Genomic DNA, 16,994 nt, shown 5'->3' with positions numbered 1-16,994 from the left:
GGTTGCCCCCCCTTACTCTTAGCAGAAGGGATGGGCTGCAGGAAATGTCAAGAGTGGGTGACACTGGGAAGCAGGGAAGGAGCCACCTGGGTGATGACTCATTCATTCCTCACACCACGGACAATAGTTTCCTGGTCCAAGGTCTTTATTTGTCTTGGGGTGTGTTGGGCTGCAGTTGTAACCATTTAAAAATACCCAGAAACCCACCAGGCATTTTGGGTACCCCTAAAGGCAGTGATGGAGGGGCTCCCATCTGGGCTGGGGCAGCCTTTCTGCAGGTTGCACCCTGGCATGAGGACAGGAAGGACATATGGACACAGAGCTCACCAGTGCTAGAGTGGCCCCATCCCATCCCTTGCCTGCACCTGGCTGCAAGGAGAAGGCTTGCACCCGGCTTTGGGAGAAGCTGGGGAGCAGCCCCAGGGCGCTCTGGGCTGCACACAGGGGTGGCTGGGAGGAGGCTGGAGACGCTGGCTGAAGCCCGCATGCTCAGGGCTCTGCCACAACGCCCATGACAGCGTTACATCCATGTACAAAGCTCAGCAACCGGCTCCTTCGGCCTCCCTGGAGGAGCCCCCTGCACTCGGGGCAGGAGGGGGCTGGAGGCTACTGTCATCCTCTCCTGCCTCCAGAGCCATGCATTAGGCCTCCCACACCCACTGCAGGGAGAGCGGGGACCTGCTCGAGGCTCAGATGAGACACAGGGCCCCTTGGCCACATTGCAGACCCTCATCCCACCCTTCTGAGACCCCCAGGTCCCCCCTGTCTCTCCCAAGGACAGTTATTTTCACAGTCACTGCTGCCCACTACTCAGGGTCCCCATTCCCCCAGGGCTGTGGAACAAAGTCCTGCACCACACCAGGGCTTTTCTTTCCAGTTTTAGTTTCCATCATTGTTGGAGGCAACTGGGTTTCACACTCCTTACCCAGGAGTGAAATGCTTGGTTTATCTCTCTGTCTTTCCAGCAAATTGCTGTCTGAGGGCAGAAAGGATGTGAAGGGGAGAGCAGAGACCGAGCCCAGGGAAAAATTCTGCCCCAGGACCCTGGGTGAGGATGTCCGATGGCACTCTCAAGGGAAAGAAAGCATCCTGCCACATCTGTTAGGGTCCAATCTTGACTGCCTTCACAGGGGGCCTGCCTGGGCCAGCAGGACTCCCCATTAGCCTGCCTGAGTCAGCCTGGTCCAAGATGTCTAGCAATGTTTGACCCTGGTTTCTTTTCATTTCTTGGGTAATAAACGCTTTATAAGCCAATGGAAAGCATCCAGCATTAGCCCATCTGCATGCAGACAAGATCTGATGCCATGGAGATGGTCAGCTGGGGAAAAAGGTACATCCAGTCTTAGGAGAAACACTGATGCCATTTGGCCAATCTGAAGAGCATGGAGCTGGGAAGGGCTCCTGGTGACCACATTTCCTCTTGCCTCTGGCTTTCCTGCTGGCTCCCTGAGCTAGTCCCCAGGCCCAGAGTGACTGGAAGGACCTGTAGCTCAGAAATGCCTTGGATTTTTGTCAGCGTTGGATGAAGGGCATCCTCTGCAATCACTGCACAGTCTGCACTGTTGTGAGTGGTGAGCAGAATAACCCCCGCTGGCAAAGGAGGCAAAGGGAAGGGTTTCCATAAGGATACTGAAGTGGTCCCTGAGTACCAGTTTATCTGGCTGTGCCAATGTTCCTGTACTGGCACATGAGAAGGTGCTTGAAGGTTTTCTTGAAAGTGGCATTGCAGAGGGCATAGCAGGCTGGGTTGATGGTGCTGTTGACATAGCAGAGCCAGTAGCCGATGGACCACACTGTTTCGGGCACGCAGGTCTCACAGAAGGTGTTAATGAGGACCATCACATTGTAGGGTGTCCACGTGAGTATGAAGGCCAGCAGGATGGCAAATATGGTGCGGGTGACTTTCTTCTCCCGGGCAGCCATCTGGCGCTTCTTCCGTACTTGGCTCCTGGCGATGCTGGCAAACTTCCTGGCAACATTGACTGGGCGACTGTTGGCCAGGGAGTTGTGGTTAGAGGCACCTGACTTAGCTGGGACGATCTCAATGGCGGTGACACATTCAGACCCAGTCTGCTTTGTGACAATCTTAATCTTGGACCACTTGGAAGTTGGGTTCACGCGGGGGTTGGCTGGACTCTGTCCTTGCCCTGCTGGCAAGACTTCTGCTGTGGGCTTGTCTTTTGTGGTCTGGGTCATGCTGACGGTGCTGGACTCATTGGATGTCTCCTTCTCCTCCTGATGGCCAGTGGCCTCTGTCTGTGCAGATGGCTGGTCATCCACTTTCCCATTCCTCACCTCCTCCTTCACCTCCACAGCCCTCTTGGGAGAATTATTGTTGTTCTGTTTCACCATGGGGCCCTTGAGGAATCTGAGGGACTTGGTTTTCCTCTCTTTCCTGCTCTCAGGCTTATGCCTCCTTACCCTGCTTCTGCTGGCCAGGGAGATATGGATGTACAGCACCGTCATGATGACCACGGGCAGGTAAAAAGCAGCAATGGCTGTGCCAAATGTCACCGCTGGGTTGGAGAGGAACTGGATGTAACATTCCCTCTCAGGGACTGTCCTCTTGCCCACAATGAACTGCCAGAACAAGATGGCAGGGGCCCAGAGAATGAAGGACAATATCCACGCGGCCGCGATCATTAGCCCTGCCATCTTGGTGGTCCTCCTGGCCGGGTACGTCAGGGGCTTGGTGACACAGAAGTACCGGTCAAAGCTGATGATGAGCAGGTTCATGACAGAGGCATTGCTCACCACATAGTCCAGAGCCAGCCACAGGTCGCACACCACGGCCCCCAGTGGCCAGTAGCCTTTGATGATGTAGACCGTGTAGAGGTTCATGGAGAAGACCCCAATGATGAGGTCTGCGCAGGCCAGGCTGAAGAGGAAATAGTTGTTGACAGTCTGGAGCTGACGGTTCACCTTGATGGAGAGCATCACCAGGATGTTCCCCACCACGGTGACAAGGCTGAGTGAGCCAGTGACAGTGGCAATGAAAACCAGCTCCACTGTCTTGTAGTTGGTGGGAGGCTGCACAGCCACCTCGGAGTGGTTGCCCAGGGTGAAGTTGTCATAGGTCAGGTTGGCCATCTTTGCCTGCCAGGGCTGAGCAGAGAGGTTGTGCATGGGATCTGCAAGGAGAGCGAGGACAGAAAGGGAGAATATCAGACCTGCCAGCCTGTCCTGGCAGCATTTCCTCAGTTTCCCAGGCCAGCACGGCTGTTGACTAGTGCTCAAAAATCTGCTGGCATTCCTGAACTTCTCTCTGCCACTCCAGGAGTCCATTGGAGGCATTTTTTGTGTCCCTATTTATCAGTAGAGGAGGCAAATGAGTTGCAGGGAGAAAAGCAGGAATGGAGCTAGGACAGTCCCAACCTCGTGTGGCCCAGAGAGGCACAAAGGGGAGCCAAAGGGCTGGGGAAAGAGGACTGCAGAGCCAGGGGGGATGCACATACAGCACTCACTGCCAGAACAGCACAGCATGGAGCCAGTGCCCTGCCCCAGGGACAAGAGCAGGGTTATGGTATACCCCAGGCATGTTCCACTGACCTCCCCAAAGCACTCCCCAAGAGGGCCCTAACCCGCAAAACCCGTGCCATGGTCTGCTCAGCTCACCTGTGTCTCTCACAGCAAATAGCTCCTTCTGGAAGATGAAATCTGGGAGAAGGAAAACAGCAAGTTACACCACAGCTTGTGTGCATCCCACAACATCTTACTGAGGGCACCAGCCTGTCCAACAGAGGTGACCCTGACCAAAGGGTGACACTGCTGAGATACAGATGCTGAAAAGCCAAGAAAGGCTGAAGGTGGGGGCTTTGGTGTGGCGCAGCGCACAGCGCAGCAGGCTCAGGAAAGGGAAGGAGCTGCACAAGTGCCATCAGTCACTGATGCTGGGAAGTGATGACCCCTTCCCTCAGTCCCACATCACAGTGCAGCTGCAGCCACCCAGGCCAGATGTACAGTGCGGAGTCAGACACCTCAGCATGATACACGGAATTATTTATGAAAAGTGATGAGAATTATGGATGGAATTACTGCCTTCATGCAAACCAAGATGCCTGTAGTTAATCACCCAAGGTAAGAGTGGAATGGACCTTAAAAAAAAATCAATAGACAAGAAGTGCTGTATTGAGATGAAAGGGAATTTCCTGGAAAGCAAAGAAAAAGCAAAGGCACTGAGGGAGTTGGGCAGGACAGAAGAGCTTTCCATTGAACCTTCCTCTCCCACACCATCCAGACCTCCAAAACATGCTAGGCCTTCACCAGCCTCACCCTGGCTTCTGGGGGCATTCCAACCCTGCCAGACCATCGAGGGCAGCCCCTCCAGCAGCTGCTCCTGGTGCCTGGGGCAGGGGCTCAGCCCCATGGGCACTGCTGCCAGGAAACCAGCAGGAGCCAGCGAGTGTCCCCGCAGTGGGAGTGCTCAGCACAGTGTGTCTGTGGCTTGGGAGATGGCGCCAAATGCCCAGGACTCCTGAAGCTGATTTTGCTGAATGTATAAATGTGCCTTTAACACGCACCTCTTCTGAATAGGGCCTGGCAGGCTTTAGAATCAGTTTGTCTGTTTTAAGTATTTGAAAAGAAATGTCCTTGTCTTTCATTTGTGGTGAGGGTAGGAGATGTCTGCCATCAGCAAATAGCCAAGTTTTTAATATAAGCACTTTCTAAAGAGATTCAGGTGTAATTAAATGGAAATGTGGCTGCTAGGATGCTAAAGCCAGGATCTGATGTAGCCATTTAGGCAGCTTCTGCATTAGCAAGGATACAGCTGCGATAGTGATGGAGCTCCTCTTACAGGTGCAAGGAAAGTAAGTGGGTGAGGGACAGAGAAATACCTCTCTACCATTATCTTCTAAGCATGTCTGTGAAGACAAAAGGCTTTTAAAAGAAAGCAATGCCCTTTGGTAGATGCTACATGCCAGATACAGATGGGGTGAGGAAGCCTGGCAGCACTGCCAGGCTTGGAGCTTTGCACCCAGCTCCAAGCACAAGGGATGCATCAAGGTAGAGGGAAAGAGGTTTCTGCTGCCATCCTTCCTGGGCACCCAGCCAGGGATGTGAGAAGAGGTGATAAGTGTATAAAATGGCTTAGAAATATATAATCATGGCAGTTTGGGGGTTGGTTTCAGTACAATAGAAATGAGTTTTAATTTCTTCACTTTGGTGAGATGGGGAGATTTAACTGTCATTCTTGTAACAGCTAATCAAACTGATCAGACAAGCTAGCAATCATGCAGACATCTACCCCAGCTCTTCCAAGAAGAATTTGAAAGTCTTGAAAAGAAACCTTTCCATCGTCTCTGCTAAAATGTGGGTTTCAGTTTTCTCACTTTTGTTCCTGAACTGGCATCCTCTTCTAAGCGTGTCTAATTAATTATCAGCCTTGACAGAGGCTTGTGTTCTCAGTTACCCAGAGTAAGAAAAGTCCATCTCAAGCCCGAACTGTTCTGTACGTGTCCCAAGACGGGAGAAAAGGCTGCGGCAGCCCCTCAGGCGAGCCTTTGGATGCCACCCAGAGGTCATGCTGCAAACTGGTGTGAGGAGGCAGAGGCAGCTGCCGCCGCGGGGGGTGGGCTTGAACACTGAGCACTTAAACTCGATAAGCCTTCACCTAATAGCAAAAAATAAAGCAATCCCCTGTTTGAGGGAGGCCTTGACAAAGCTGAGAGGACACTTCAGAAGGGCTCCTAGGGCGGACACCCTTACCTGTGACACCAGCTGGCTTTGCAAATTCCCTCAGACTTTTGGCAGTGATTTACAGCTGGTTTTGTCCTCTCCATCGAAGCCGTTGGGAGACTCCAACTCTTTACTGATAGCATCCTCCCGTCCAAGAGTTTCTGTGGCTGCTGCAGTGATCACCAATTGTGTCATCAAGGGAAATACCTTTCCCCTCCCACACAGCCACAGATCCAAGCAGAGAAAATTGTAATTTGGGTGGGGTCCAACTACTGCGGGCAGTGGGCGCAGCAGGGTCTCCCCTGCTGCCGGCAATCATGGGTGTGACCACTCTTGTGTGAGGATTCAACCCCAGAGCAAGAGCAAAGCCAGTGCTCTGTCACAGGGTGACACCTGAGACCACAGCAGAAGACTCCTGCTGTTTCCTTGCTGCACCTCATGTGCCTTACCAGCCAGCCTTCCCAGCCTGTCGGCTCCTACAAACTGCCTCACAGCCTCTTGCCAGGTAGGAGAGCAGAAAGCCCTCTCATGGACTGCCGGTGACCACCCGTGACCCAGAATCTGCAGCAGCTGGAGGCTGGTGTTCCGTCGGCTGCATTCGTGACTGAGCACCTGCTGAGCACTCGGCTCACGTGGGATGGAGGGTTTAGTTCCCTCCCGCCCCTGCTGCTCCTGATGTGGAAGGAGCTGGCTGCCCTCTGCACGGGACAGCAAAGGCAATGGGAGAGGTCGGCATTTACACACACCCGTGTGATGGATGAGCTCCTGGAGCAAGCAGCCCTCCTGCCCCAGTGTTCCCCACATCTTCTCTCTGTACTGCACAGCCGCCCTCTGCTCCACAGCCCCTGCCCCACATGGCATCACCAGCCATCTCCTTTCCTGTTGTGACACTGCCCCCATCCCAGCATCATCCTCAGGGCTGGGGATACCCATGGAGCAGGTGCAAGGCAGGGCAAAGCCGTGCCTGGTCCACATGAGGTTGAAGTGACATTCTGCCTCTGGGAGCGAGCAGAGCTCTGCAAGGAACCCCATCATAAAGCAAGCCCCACGCTCGCACACCAGCCTGGGGAGGGAGATGTTCACAGGGGAGGGAGAGGAATCACAGAAATCCGTGCTTTAGTGGACACCTGTGAGCGTGAGCTGCTCCCAGAGGAAATGGGCTTTAGCCCTGCAAGGGTCTGGAGCAACAGCACAACTGCAAGCGACCTCGAGCCCAGGGACAGGACGGAGGGGCTGTGGCTGTCAGCTCCTGGCTGAACGGATCCTGTGGGGGTCTGGGAGCTGCCTGTCTCCGGGAGGGAGGAAAGGTGTCCCCCTGCACCACAGGCACGTTCCAGGAGAAGGTACACATCACTTCCTGCTCTGTCTGGGTGCCAAGGCTGGGCCTGGGCACATCACCTTTGGTGTGACATTTGGAAAGAGTCAAGGCAGCCCTACTGCCAGCCCCCTGCCTGTCTTGGCCTTCCTAAAAGTGCAGAGAGGGTAAAAGTCTTAATGGGATTAATCCTGTCAGGTCAGACTGCTGATGTGATGTGGGGCTGGGCAGTTTGTGCAGCCACCACCACAAGGAGGAGAGGAGAGAGAAAAAACAGGGAACAGAAGACGCTAGACATTTATGGCTCACGCTCACAAAGGGAAGGTATACTTGGAGTAGGATGGCAGTTTGTGGTGCTAATTGCCTTATCTAATAGCTGTTAATTAGTTCCTGAATCATGGCACTACTTTACAACTAGTGAAGGGTTGTTCTGGTTGACAGATTCACACCCCTCAGAGTGTGAAAACAATTCCTAGATGCTGGGAACAGGCACCTTAGAAATACAACATATGAGAGAAGACGGAGGGCCGGCCCCGTGTCTGGCAGGGGAGGGTTGGTGTTGGTCTGCTTCCGTGCCTCTGTGTTGGAATGATGAAGGCAATAAACAACCAGAAAAACAGAAAGGAGATGAGGGGCCAGCAGGATCTGTTGCATTAAAATGGCAAGCCCTTCAAGCTCCAGCTGGTGGCTGCACTTTCACCCCTCTGGTCAATGGATCCCTGAAGTCCTTATCCTGCTCCAGAGGAGATCTGAGCCATTGTGGAACAGGAATTGTTTCTTGTCAGTAACATATGGGGTTCTGAGCATTTGATTTTTCCATTGAATAATTTATTCTTCTTTCTTCCTCTGCTATTCAACTGGTCCTCATGAGGCAAAGCAATTTCCTCCACCCCACAAGTCAAGAACCTGTGATAGCTTTTCCTGGAACCGCTGGAGAAGCAGTAAGCTCAGTAGCACAGGAGCAGCCAGCTTGCAGGGGGAGGTGAGGGGGCCAGGGACCCCCCCCCCCCCCCGTGCCTGACGTGTGTTTGCACATCAGGTTTGTAAAATTTGCGGTGTCCAGGGCCAGAAGGGAGTGTTGAGGTTGGGTAAGCCCACCACCCTCCCCAGGCAAGCCAGGAGCCTCCCTGCTTTCACTGTGGTTAATGCTGGCTGTCGGAGCAAAGCCGAGGTGCCGCACCCAGGCTGGCTCGCACCCGGCTGTGGGGAGCACTCGCCGGCCGGAGCCGCGGATGTTGAGCTGCCCCTGCAGGTGGAGCCCAGCCCAGCAGGCTCACCAGCATCCCACAGCAGCCACAGCTGCACCCCCTGCCCAAACGTGCCTGTACTTGCCTGTATCCCTAATGTGCCCTTGGCAGGTTGTAAGGGACCACATGCCATTTATCCACAGCATCACCAGACAAGAAGCGAGCCAGTGAGAAAGTGTTTTTTAAAAAGTAATTGAAAGGTCACTCCTATAAATAACCTACCAGCACACTGGTCGCTCTGACAATTAATTAACCTCCTGTCACCCAATTATCGGGCCAAATAAATGACCTATTAGTGGAACACCACTAGCAAGCATGCGTGGCAAATGCCACACAAGCCGAAGTCCAGCCTTACCCTGCTGTGCCCAGCCTGCAGCTCCCAGGCACCGGCGGCTCCGCAGCAGCTCCCACGGCTCCTGCACTGGCTCCGGTGGGAACATCCCGGCGGGAGAAGGCTCACCACGGCGGCATGGCACAGCGGGACCAGGGGGACACAGTGCCCTCTGCCTTGGCCGCCCCAGGGCTGCAGCTCCCTGCTGGCGGCTGAGCTAGGAAGGTGCTGGGCTTCCAGCTGAGCCTGGGCTGGAGCCACACTTCTCCCCTCCCATCTGCTGCATTAATGCTCTCTGCCTCAGAGAGATGCTCATGTTCTTTTATATGCCTGGCTGAAGCTTTAACAGAACCCAGCTGTTTCAAGGCAGCACAGCAGAAATAACCCTGCTGCAGCTACAGGTCCCACTGCTCTACTGGCTCTGGGACCAGCCAGCAGAGAGGAAGGAGCGGGGAGAGAGAGGATTGCAGCAACAAGTGACTGCCTGGATTAGCTGGGCTCTTCCCAGGGAGAGGTCAGTGGTGGGGACCAGATGCCTGTGGGAGAGAGAATGGTGGAGGAGTGACTGAGAGCCAGAGGGGCAAGTGCTGCAAAACCTAAGAGCTGTTTGCTTCGCAAAGCAGCTCCCCCTGCCCCAGGGACAGGCCTTGCCTGGGGACAAGGGGGAAGGACTTGGCTCTTTTTGGGAAGCCAGCTGTAGGGAAGCCCCCTCACCCTGCCATGGCCCCACACAGCCACAGGTGCCCATGCCAGGTCCCTACCACCCACATGGGGAATCTGCCCCCCAGGCCAGGGATCTGCCCCCCCCCAGGTGCCTGGGCTGGGGCTGAATAAGGCAGGGGCTGGCCCTCATGCAGAGACCTGCAGCACCTTTCACTCACCCTCTGTGTCCCCAAGGTCCCATGAACTGCAGGGGGGATGTAGCTCGGGCAGCCAGAGATGCAGTGCTGCTCTGGCAGGGGAACATGTTTGTAACTCATCCCAGAGCTGAGGCAACACAGGGAGCAAACAGTAAGGTGCTCATCTGAAATTCTAAAGACTTGGCAATGGAAACAAGACCCCCTTTCCCCATGGAGCAGCTCCACAGGGCTTTGAGAGGACAAATGAGCCAGCTAAGCAATGGATGAGATAAAAGAGCTGAGCCAAGGGCAAAAAATCAGGCAGGAGCAAGAACCCTGCTGGATGGATGCATATGTGAGAGCCCTACTCCTGGGGGCAGATAGCAGATGGGAATCTTTGGGGTGCTAATGAAAAAGGAAACTGAAAATATGAGACCCCATTAGGCCACAAGACCTGCCAGAGGATTTGGAGGTGATGTCTGAGCGAAGGGATAGAGTGAGGAAGAGGAGCTGTGGCAGAAGATGGGCAGGAGAGCCCAGGGCATGGACAGGCGGAATGGAAAATGTGGGGGTCAGAGTGCCAGGGGAGGAGAGCAGGTAGGAAATCCCTACAACATAAAAGGGGAGAGATGGAGAGGAAGGAGGTGGGAATAGTCTTGGTCTGCCAGGGAGGCATTACTTATCTCCTCTAGAGAAAAGTCCTAAGAAAATCTTCTTAGAAGGAGGGACCTCACACAGAGACATTGCCTACAAACCTCTCCCTGTTGCCTTCTCTGAGGCTCCCACCAGCTCCTTGCTGGGCAGAGTGGGAGCCGTGCTGGAGCTGGAAACCTCTCTGGGCTGCAGCTCTCTGGCTCAGGCAGCCCAGCTCTGCCTGGAGTCATCTCTCTCACTGCAGGATGGTGATCCCCAGCCTGTTGTGCTGGTGCTGAATAAGGCAGGGGCTGGCCCCCATGCTGGCCCCCTCACTCTTTTTGCCCCCCAGGTCCCCATGAGCCGTAGGGTGGGAATGCAGCTCAGACAGTCAGGGATGCAGTGCTGCTCACCCCACAGCACAGGGCAGGGGTTTTAGCCACCTCATGGACAGAGACTGCACATAGTAGCAGAGGGTTTAATGAGTTGAGCATCACTTATGGGCCTTGGTGAGTTATCTGAGCTCTGCAAAAAGCATAGAGACCACCATGCTAGACACTGCTCCTAAGTGCTGCAGAAAGGCAGGCCCAAGGCCGGGCAATTCATGCCTGCCAGGCAAAGGCAGATGCCAGAAGGGTTGCACTGCTCTCCACTCCTCTCTGTACACATGCATGCACTTTTTTGGCCTTATCTGGGACTGCACATGATGTAACTGTCAGCAGAGGAGGGATCCAAACTACCCCAGTGATACTAGAGATGGCAAGATGCCGGGTACTCTCCCATCTCAGTCATGCCAAGATCCCTCAAGGACCTTCATCCCTCCTCAGCAGAGGCAGCCTGCCACACTGCCTGGGACTTGGGAGCTGGCATCGGCACTGGCAGGGTCTGCAAGTGAGGGGTCAGTGAAGCACGGTGCCATGGAGGCCTCTGGAGAGCTGTTCTGTGACCTGGAGCGGATGCAGGGCCCGGGACATCGTGTTTGCAGACTCATGTTTTCAGACCTCAGTGTTGCACAACTGCAGCTGAGTTTCCCACAGACAAATAAATCTAATTCTGCTTAAAGAGGCTGGAGACATTAACCCCTTAACTGGCCAATGCAAACCAAATTTACCAGGAGCCTTAACCCTGCTGATGACATTTCACCTCCAGACATCACTAGCTGAGGCTCCTGGTGCCAGACCCACTGCCTCCTCTGCCAAGCTGCAAGGTGCTATACAATATGCTAGATTTAAAAGCAGTTGTGGTACCAGAGGGGCTGCTTGTCTGCCTGGCTTTCTTGGCTGGAGGAGCACAGCCACCCTCAATATCTCAAGTAACATGCCGATAGCTCAGGCCAAGCCTGCTGAGCTCAAGGAGCTCCACGGTTTGCACCGAGTTCTGCCTTTAAAGGACAAAATTCCTAGCTGCTGCCCCTCCTTCACCAACTGACCTGGGATGTAACTCCTCTTCAAGGCTCTTGAAGACAAATAAACAGCCCTGTGCTTCCCCCTGTCCCTCTCCAGCTCTCTCTGAGTCACTGGAACAGGTGGGAGAGGTTCCTCTGCAGCCGCACACCTCAACCTGCCTAACGCTGGGGTGGGAGGTGGGAAGGGAACAGGGCACTCGGGCACCTCTGCCACTGCCTCGGGCACCGAGTGGGAACGGGGTACAGTTGCACAGGACATAAAGCGTCATGGGGACAGGGTCACAGCAATGCTCTGATTTGCAGGACCTCCAGCAGCAGTTTTGGGGACCGTCAGAGGGACAAAGCACTGTGCCTACAGTCATTGCATTTGCAGGCTTGGACAGGCTGGTGATTTTCTCTGCAAACTTGCATCATACAAGGTATAAACAGAGCCTTTGTTGGAGTTCCTCCTCCATGTGGTGCAGCCTCAGGGCTGAAGGCATCTCTGGAGGGTCCCGAGAGCAGCCCCGGGGCGAAGGTGTGAGCAGCTGTGCGCGGCACGCGAGGGCTGGGGAGCATCTCCAGCAGAGCCTCACTTGCTGTGCTCACACTGCCAGGGGACTCAGGGTCTGAAGACAGGTCAAATGATGTTACCCTGGCACAAAGTCCCAAGAGGACCAGTGCATCGATCCACAGGGAAGGTGGGACGGCTGCCAACAGACAGACTGAGGACACCCAGGTGTCTCTAGCTGGGGGAACAGGGACTGGTTGTGTGGCTCCTGCTAAAACTCTGTGTCTAAGCATCAAGGGGAGGATCTGTATATGAGACACCTTGCCCTGTGTTCATGCACCAGCAAAATACTGGAATCATGGATCAGCCTGACCAGGGAACACTTGCCTCAGATTAGTCCAGGAATTGCCTAACTCCTTGAAGCTTTAGCAAATGAATTTGTTTGAATACAGGGCAAGAGTCCACTTTGGTATGTTCAAGGGTCTGGATGCAGCAAGACTGTATGCCTAGAGGCTTAAAAGGATGTCATGGTGGATTGTGCCTCTGGGGACAGTCGAGGCTGGCACACTCCTCCACTTGGCTCTGAGTTAGACAGCAGCCAGACATTCAGGCCCTCACCTCCTGGTCTGCCAGGGCCCTGGGCAGGAGAGCACATGAGTCTTCCTAAAAGCTGTTGTCTGCTTTCTGACTGGTCACACAAATCCCTCAGAAGAAGGATGTATTTGGTATGGTTCCAATCACCAGCTTGAAGAGGCTTCAACAATGCCTGGGTGTGGAGCCTCACTGCAACCACTGGTACCTGGCACACTCATGGTGGGTGCTGGTGCTTGGGCAGGCTAAAGAGCAGTCAGCAGGGGATGCTGGGATGGGAATGAAGAGAGAAGAGGAAGTACATGGGAATGATCTGGTCCAAAACTTCCATTTCCTCGCTGTGTCGGGTCCTGCACTCTCATATCTCCCCAAAACACGTCTTGTAACACGCAGTTTTAGAGCCAGCCCAGAATGAATGCTGAAATGCAAAGCAAATCTCCTCCCTTGGCTTAGTGGAGAGCAATAAGGGCATAGACCCATGTCAGGCTGAGGAGCAACTGGCTCGAGGACAATGCCCGTTTCTCCAGAAGATGCCCATCAAAGTCCTGACTTAGCATGCCAAGGAGAAGGGGTCAGCTTGTGCACAAGAAACAGTTGCTGTGTGTCTGTCCATGTGGAAAGAGGAGCTGCATTTGTGCAGAAAGCAGCAGCCCCTTGCAAACAGCCTCCATCTCCCTCTCCTCTCACAACTGATCTCCCTGCTGCCTTTGCAGAGCTGCATCTGCCACCTCGGCTGGGCGCTCACCAAACCTCTTCACCTCTGTGGATGCTGCCGGTCAGGGCTCAGCAGGGCAGGCAGAGAAAGCATCAACAACACAAAGGTGTGCTAGGGACTGCTCTGCATCAGCTGCTCCTCCTGGTCTCACTATTTTTATTCCCTGTTTTTGTCTTTTTTTTCTTTTTCATTTTTTTTCCTCCTGGGGAGATATTTGTCATTTTAATTTTAAAGAACAAAACAACAAAATCCCAACTATGACAAAACCTCCCATCAATGGGGTGGGGACACAGCTTGTGGGGACAGTTAAAAGAGAAAAACCATGCTCCTTCTGCAAACTCAGAGTAATTGGATCACAGCATTAATTAATCATTTCAGTTCATTTCTCTTTTATGAAAGAAAACAGACTGACCTCCTGAGATGGGTATGCCCCTCGTGTGAATAAACAAACCACTTTTACTGGTAGCCATTCTCCTCCTTCTCCCGCCAGCTTTCCTCTGCCCACTCATCAGGTCACTCCCAGGGCCACTGCCGCTCCATACAGCAGCCCTGGAAACTTGCTGCCACTCTGAGCAAGGGCACATTGGCTCAGCTCCTGCAGGAACCAGGACTGCTGCCCACCCCTGCACCCCTGCTCCCATCCCCACCTCCCACACCCAGGGCTCCCACCACGGGCCGCTGTCCTGGCTGATTGGGATCTCCACTGGATGCCCTGCTCTTTGCTGGATGTCTCATGGGGGCCTAGTCTAGGCTGGAGAGCAGCAGCAGGTGCTCAGATCACAGGAGTTAGGGTGTTAGGAAGCAGGAGGTGGTGCCCAGCAGTAGAGACAGCGAAAGCATCTTGGTGTCACCTGTGATTTCAACGTGAGCATTGTCTCTGGTGCTGTTTCACCAAAAGCCTGGGCTCTGGGATCCTGTCACCTGAGTATTTTGATAGACAGTGCCTGCATCAACAAGCCACCCAACTGCATTGGTAGCAACCCTTCCAGCCCCTCTGCTCACTCTCAAGTTGTGGCAGAAGTCAAACCACCTTTGGAGGTCACCCAAGGCAGTCGTGATAAAGCAGGGAGCCTTCAAATGCTCAAACAGAGCCCATCTACCAGCAGGGCACAGGGGAACACCAGCTGTTCCTCAGGTTGGGAAGTATCTCCCTAGCCTTGCGCTTTCCAAAGACTGGCTAGAAAAATCCATCCACAGCACAGAGGGGTTGAAAACAGGTCAGACAGAAGCCAGTGCTGCTTTTATTTCAGAAAAATTATAAGAACTGTTCCCTGATTTGAAGCCAATGGTATTATTTTGGAAAGAAAGAAGGGTGTGGCTGCCCAACTCTTGTCCATGATGTGCCAACAGAGAGCGCGGGGCAGCTCTGTCATTACCAGCAGAAGGGGTGCAACAGGGCCAGAAAGGGCTAAAGGGAAGACGAGATGCACACTGAGGGAGAGAGTGGGCAAGATCTGTCTCCCTTGCAATGCCCAATCTGGCAAAGGGCTCTGTGAAGAGGGGGCAAACTTCTGCCTAGTCATGTCCTGGGAGGTGGCCACAAGCGCCAGAGGGGTTTGCCCAGTATGGCGACAAAGTATCCAACAGATAGGGGATCCTCTCCCTGTTGCTCTTGCTGGAATAGTGAGGGAAGCAAAGAAAGCGTGCAGGTAGTTTCTTGTCCAGGAATGTCTCCTTCCCAGAGAAGGCACCAGGGGAGCAAATAACCCCCGTCCTGGGTTTCCTCCTGGGGGGTGCCTGCCCCTGGAGCCGCAGGCTGCTCGTATTCCCTACTCAGGGTGCTGACAAGGCTGTTTCCTGGGTGACAAGAGGGGCCCGAGGTTCCTCGAGCGGCGGATCCCGGGAACGCTGTTGGTTTGGATGGGAGCAGGGAAAGGGGGTGCCAGACATCAGCCCGGTGCCCTGGCAGGGCTGCACGGCTCCAGACATCCCGGGGCAGCGAACCAGCGCGAGGGTCCCGACCCGCGGGGCACCCCGGCGTTCCCGGAGAGACGCAGGAATGCGGGAAAGTTGGCAGAGACACCTCCCCCGTTCCTGGGGGGACCGCGTGCCACATCCCCCGGAGGTGCGGAGCCCCCTCCCCATGCACCCTAAAGCCATGCCGACCCCCCCCGGACCCTGCGGGGGATGCCCTGCGCCCCCCGCCCGCGCACACGGAGCCCCGAGCAGCGACTCACCGGGCAGCCCAGCCCAGGGCGCGCCGCCGCCCGGCGCCGAGCGGTTCTCAGCGGCCATGGTGCCGCGCCGCGCCCGCGGGGGCTCCGGCTGGCATGGCCCGGCTCCGGTCCCGGCTCCGGTCCCGGCTCCCGGTCCCGGCGGCGCCGCGCGCGGCGGAGGGGCGGGGAGAGGGGAGGGCCCGGCGCTGCCGGCTCGGCCCCGGCCTCCTCCCCCCGCCCCCGCCCTCCCCCGCTCCCAGATGTGCGCCCCCAGATGTGTCGCCCCCAGATGTGCGCCCCCCTCGCCGCCACGAGAACGCACCGGGCGGGGGCGGGAGGAGGGGGGCTCACGACGTCGGGAGCCGCTGCCAATCCCCACGCCGCCGTCCCCCCCGTCTCAGATGTGGCCTCCCGTCCCCGCCGGCCAGACGTGCGGGAGCGCTCCTGCAGCACCCCGGACAGCGCTCCCGGACCGCCCGCTCCCCGGCACCGGGCTCCGGCCCCGCGGCCCCCGCCGCCCCCGGCGGGGAGAAGTCCCGATCCGCTGCAGCCGGCAGCGCCGGGAGCATCGGCGTCCCACGGCGGGAGGGAGCGAGGAGCAGGGAGGCGCCGAGCGGGGCCCCTCACGGCCTGGGCAAAGGAAGGCCTCGACACCTTCCCCAGTCCCCAAAAACTCTGCCGGGCTGTCACTAACACTCGGAACTGCGGTGTTCATGCAGAACAAAAAAAAACTCATCAGGCAGTTCCACAACCAGCTGACTGACTGTCCCCCAGGTCTGCCTTCTGGTAATGAGAAAGCGTCAAACAAGAATAAACAAAGGGAAAAGGGAAAAAAAAAAGTCTTCCCTTTCCTGTACACCTTTCCCCTTCCCTCCACTTTAAACCCAGAGCAACTCCCTTACCCACCCTCCACCTCTACTTGTGCTGTCTCACAGACACACACGGGTATAATTTCCCCATCTGCTCGGCTCTCACACACACATGTATATACACACATAAACAAATAAATGCCCCACTGTAACCCTCCTTTGAAGCGATTGCAGTAGCAGATGGGTTCCTACCGTCCACTCCTTCACCCTCTCACCATCTTCTCACACCTCTCTGACTCTGGGAGTGGTTTAAGTCAATGTCGCCTCTAAAGATGTGTCTAGTTCACAGACTGGACCTCTCTTTCCTTTAAATCCTGCAAACTGGTATCTTCTCCTTGCCAATGGAGACATATTTCTGAATTCCAGCAGAGAGAACATTGTTAAGGTAATTCAGACAATTTTCTCTGATGACACATCTCCCACTCCAGGTGCATCTCTGCACCCTGAAAAGGTTAAAGCCTTTTGGCACTCGCATCTGCTGCTGCCTTTGCACACCAAGAAGCCCCTGCCACAGCAGGGAGGCAGATGCACCACCATTATTTTAATCACCATAGGCCACATTCTGGCATTTCTTTAGTGAGTTCAGTCAACTCATGTTTGTTTTCCTTCCTGCCTTCTTTGAGAAGCAAGAAGACAAAGCTTTCCAAATGTTGGCTGGTGTGGAGCCATGCGATTGCACTGAGTGCAATGAGGCTTTGCTGGCTCTTTTCAGCTTAACATCTGCCTG

The 16,994-nt window shown here is 55.1% G+C and overlaps 1 protein-coding gene across 2 annotated transcripts; it reads right to left on the bottom strand.

Annotated features, from left to right (window-relative positions):
• Positions 1 to 127: 127 nt before the first annotated feature.
• CHRM4 (cholinergic receptor muscarinic 4) lies at positions 128 to 15,531 on the bottom strand. 2 transcript variants are annotated; one of them, XM_066552613.1, is made up of 3 exons: positions 15,420 to 15,531; positions 3,616 to 3,657; positions 128 to 3,131 (listed from the first exon to the last, which is right to left on the bottom strand). In XM_066552613.1, the coding sequence occupies exons 1-3, from the start codon at positions 15,475 to 15,477 to the stop codon at positions 1,654 to 1,656; spliced, it is 1,578 nt and encodes a 525-aa protein (XP_066408710.1). In that variant the 5' UTR covers positions 15,478 to 15,531; the 3' UTR covers positions 128 to 1,653. The 2 variants fall into 2 exon arrangements, with proteins under 2 accessions (XP_066408710.1, XP_066408711.1); XM_066552614.1 differs by lacking the exon at positions 15,420 to 15,531 and adding an exon at positions 5,707 to 5,729.
• Between the last annotated feature and the right edge of the window lie 1,463 nt (positions 15,532 to 16,994).

This window comes from Molothrus aeneus, chromosome 6, assembly GCF_037042795.1.
Source record: "Molothrus aeneus isolate 106 chromosome 6, BPBGC_Maene_1.0, whole genome shotgun sequence".
NCBI classification, from domain to species: domain Eukaryota; kingdom Metazoa; phylum Chordata; class Aves; order Passeriformes; family Icteridae; genus Molothrus; species Molothrus aeneus.
This window is presented reverse-complemented; position numbering and strand designations above follow the sequence as displayed.

Coding starts and splice junctions, on each gene's coding strand:
- CHRM4 (XM_066552613.1), bottom strand. CDS start 15,477: ATGGCCGCTGAGAACCGCTCGGCGCCGGGCGGCGGCGCGCCCTGGGCT. Junction 3,658..15,419: donor GCCCTGGGCTGGGCTGCCCG/GTGAGTCGCTGC, acceptor TCCTTCTCCCAG/ATTTCATCTTCCAGAAGGAG. Junction 3,132..3,615: donor ATTTGCTGTGAGAGACACAG/GTGAGCTGAGCA, acceptor CTCTCCTTGCAG/ATCCCATGCACAACCTCTCT.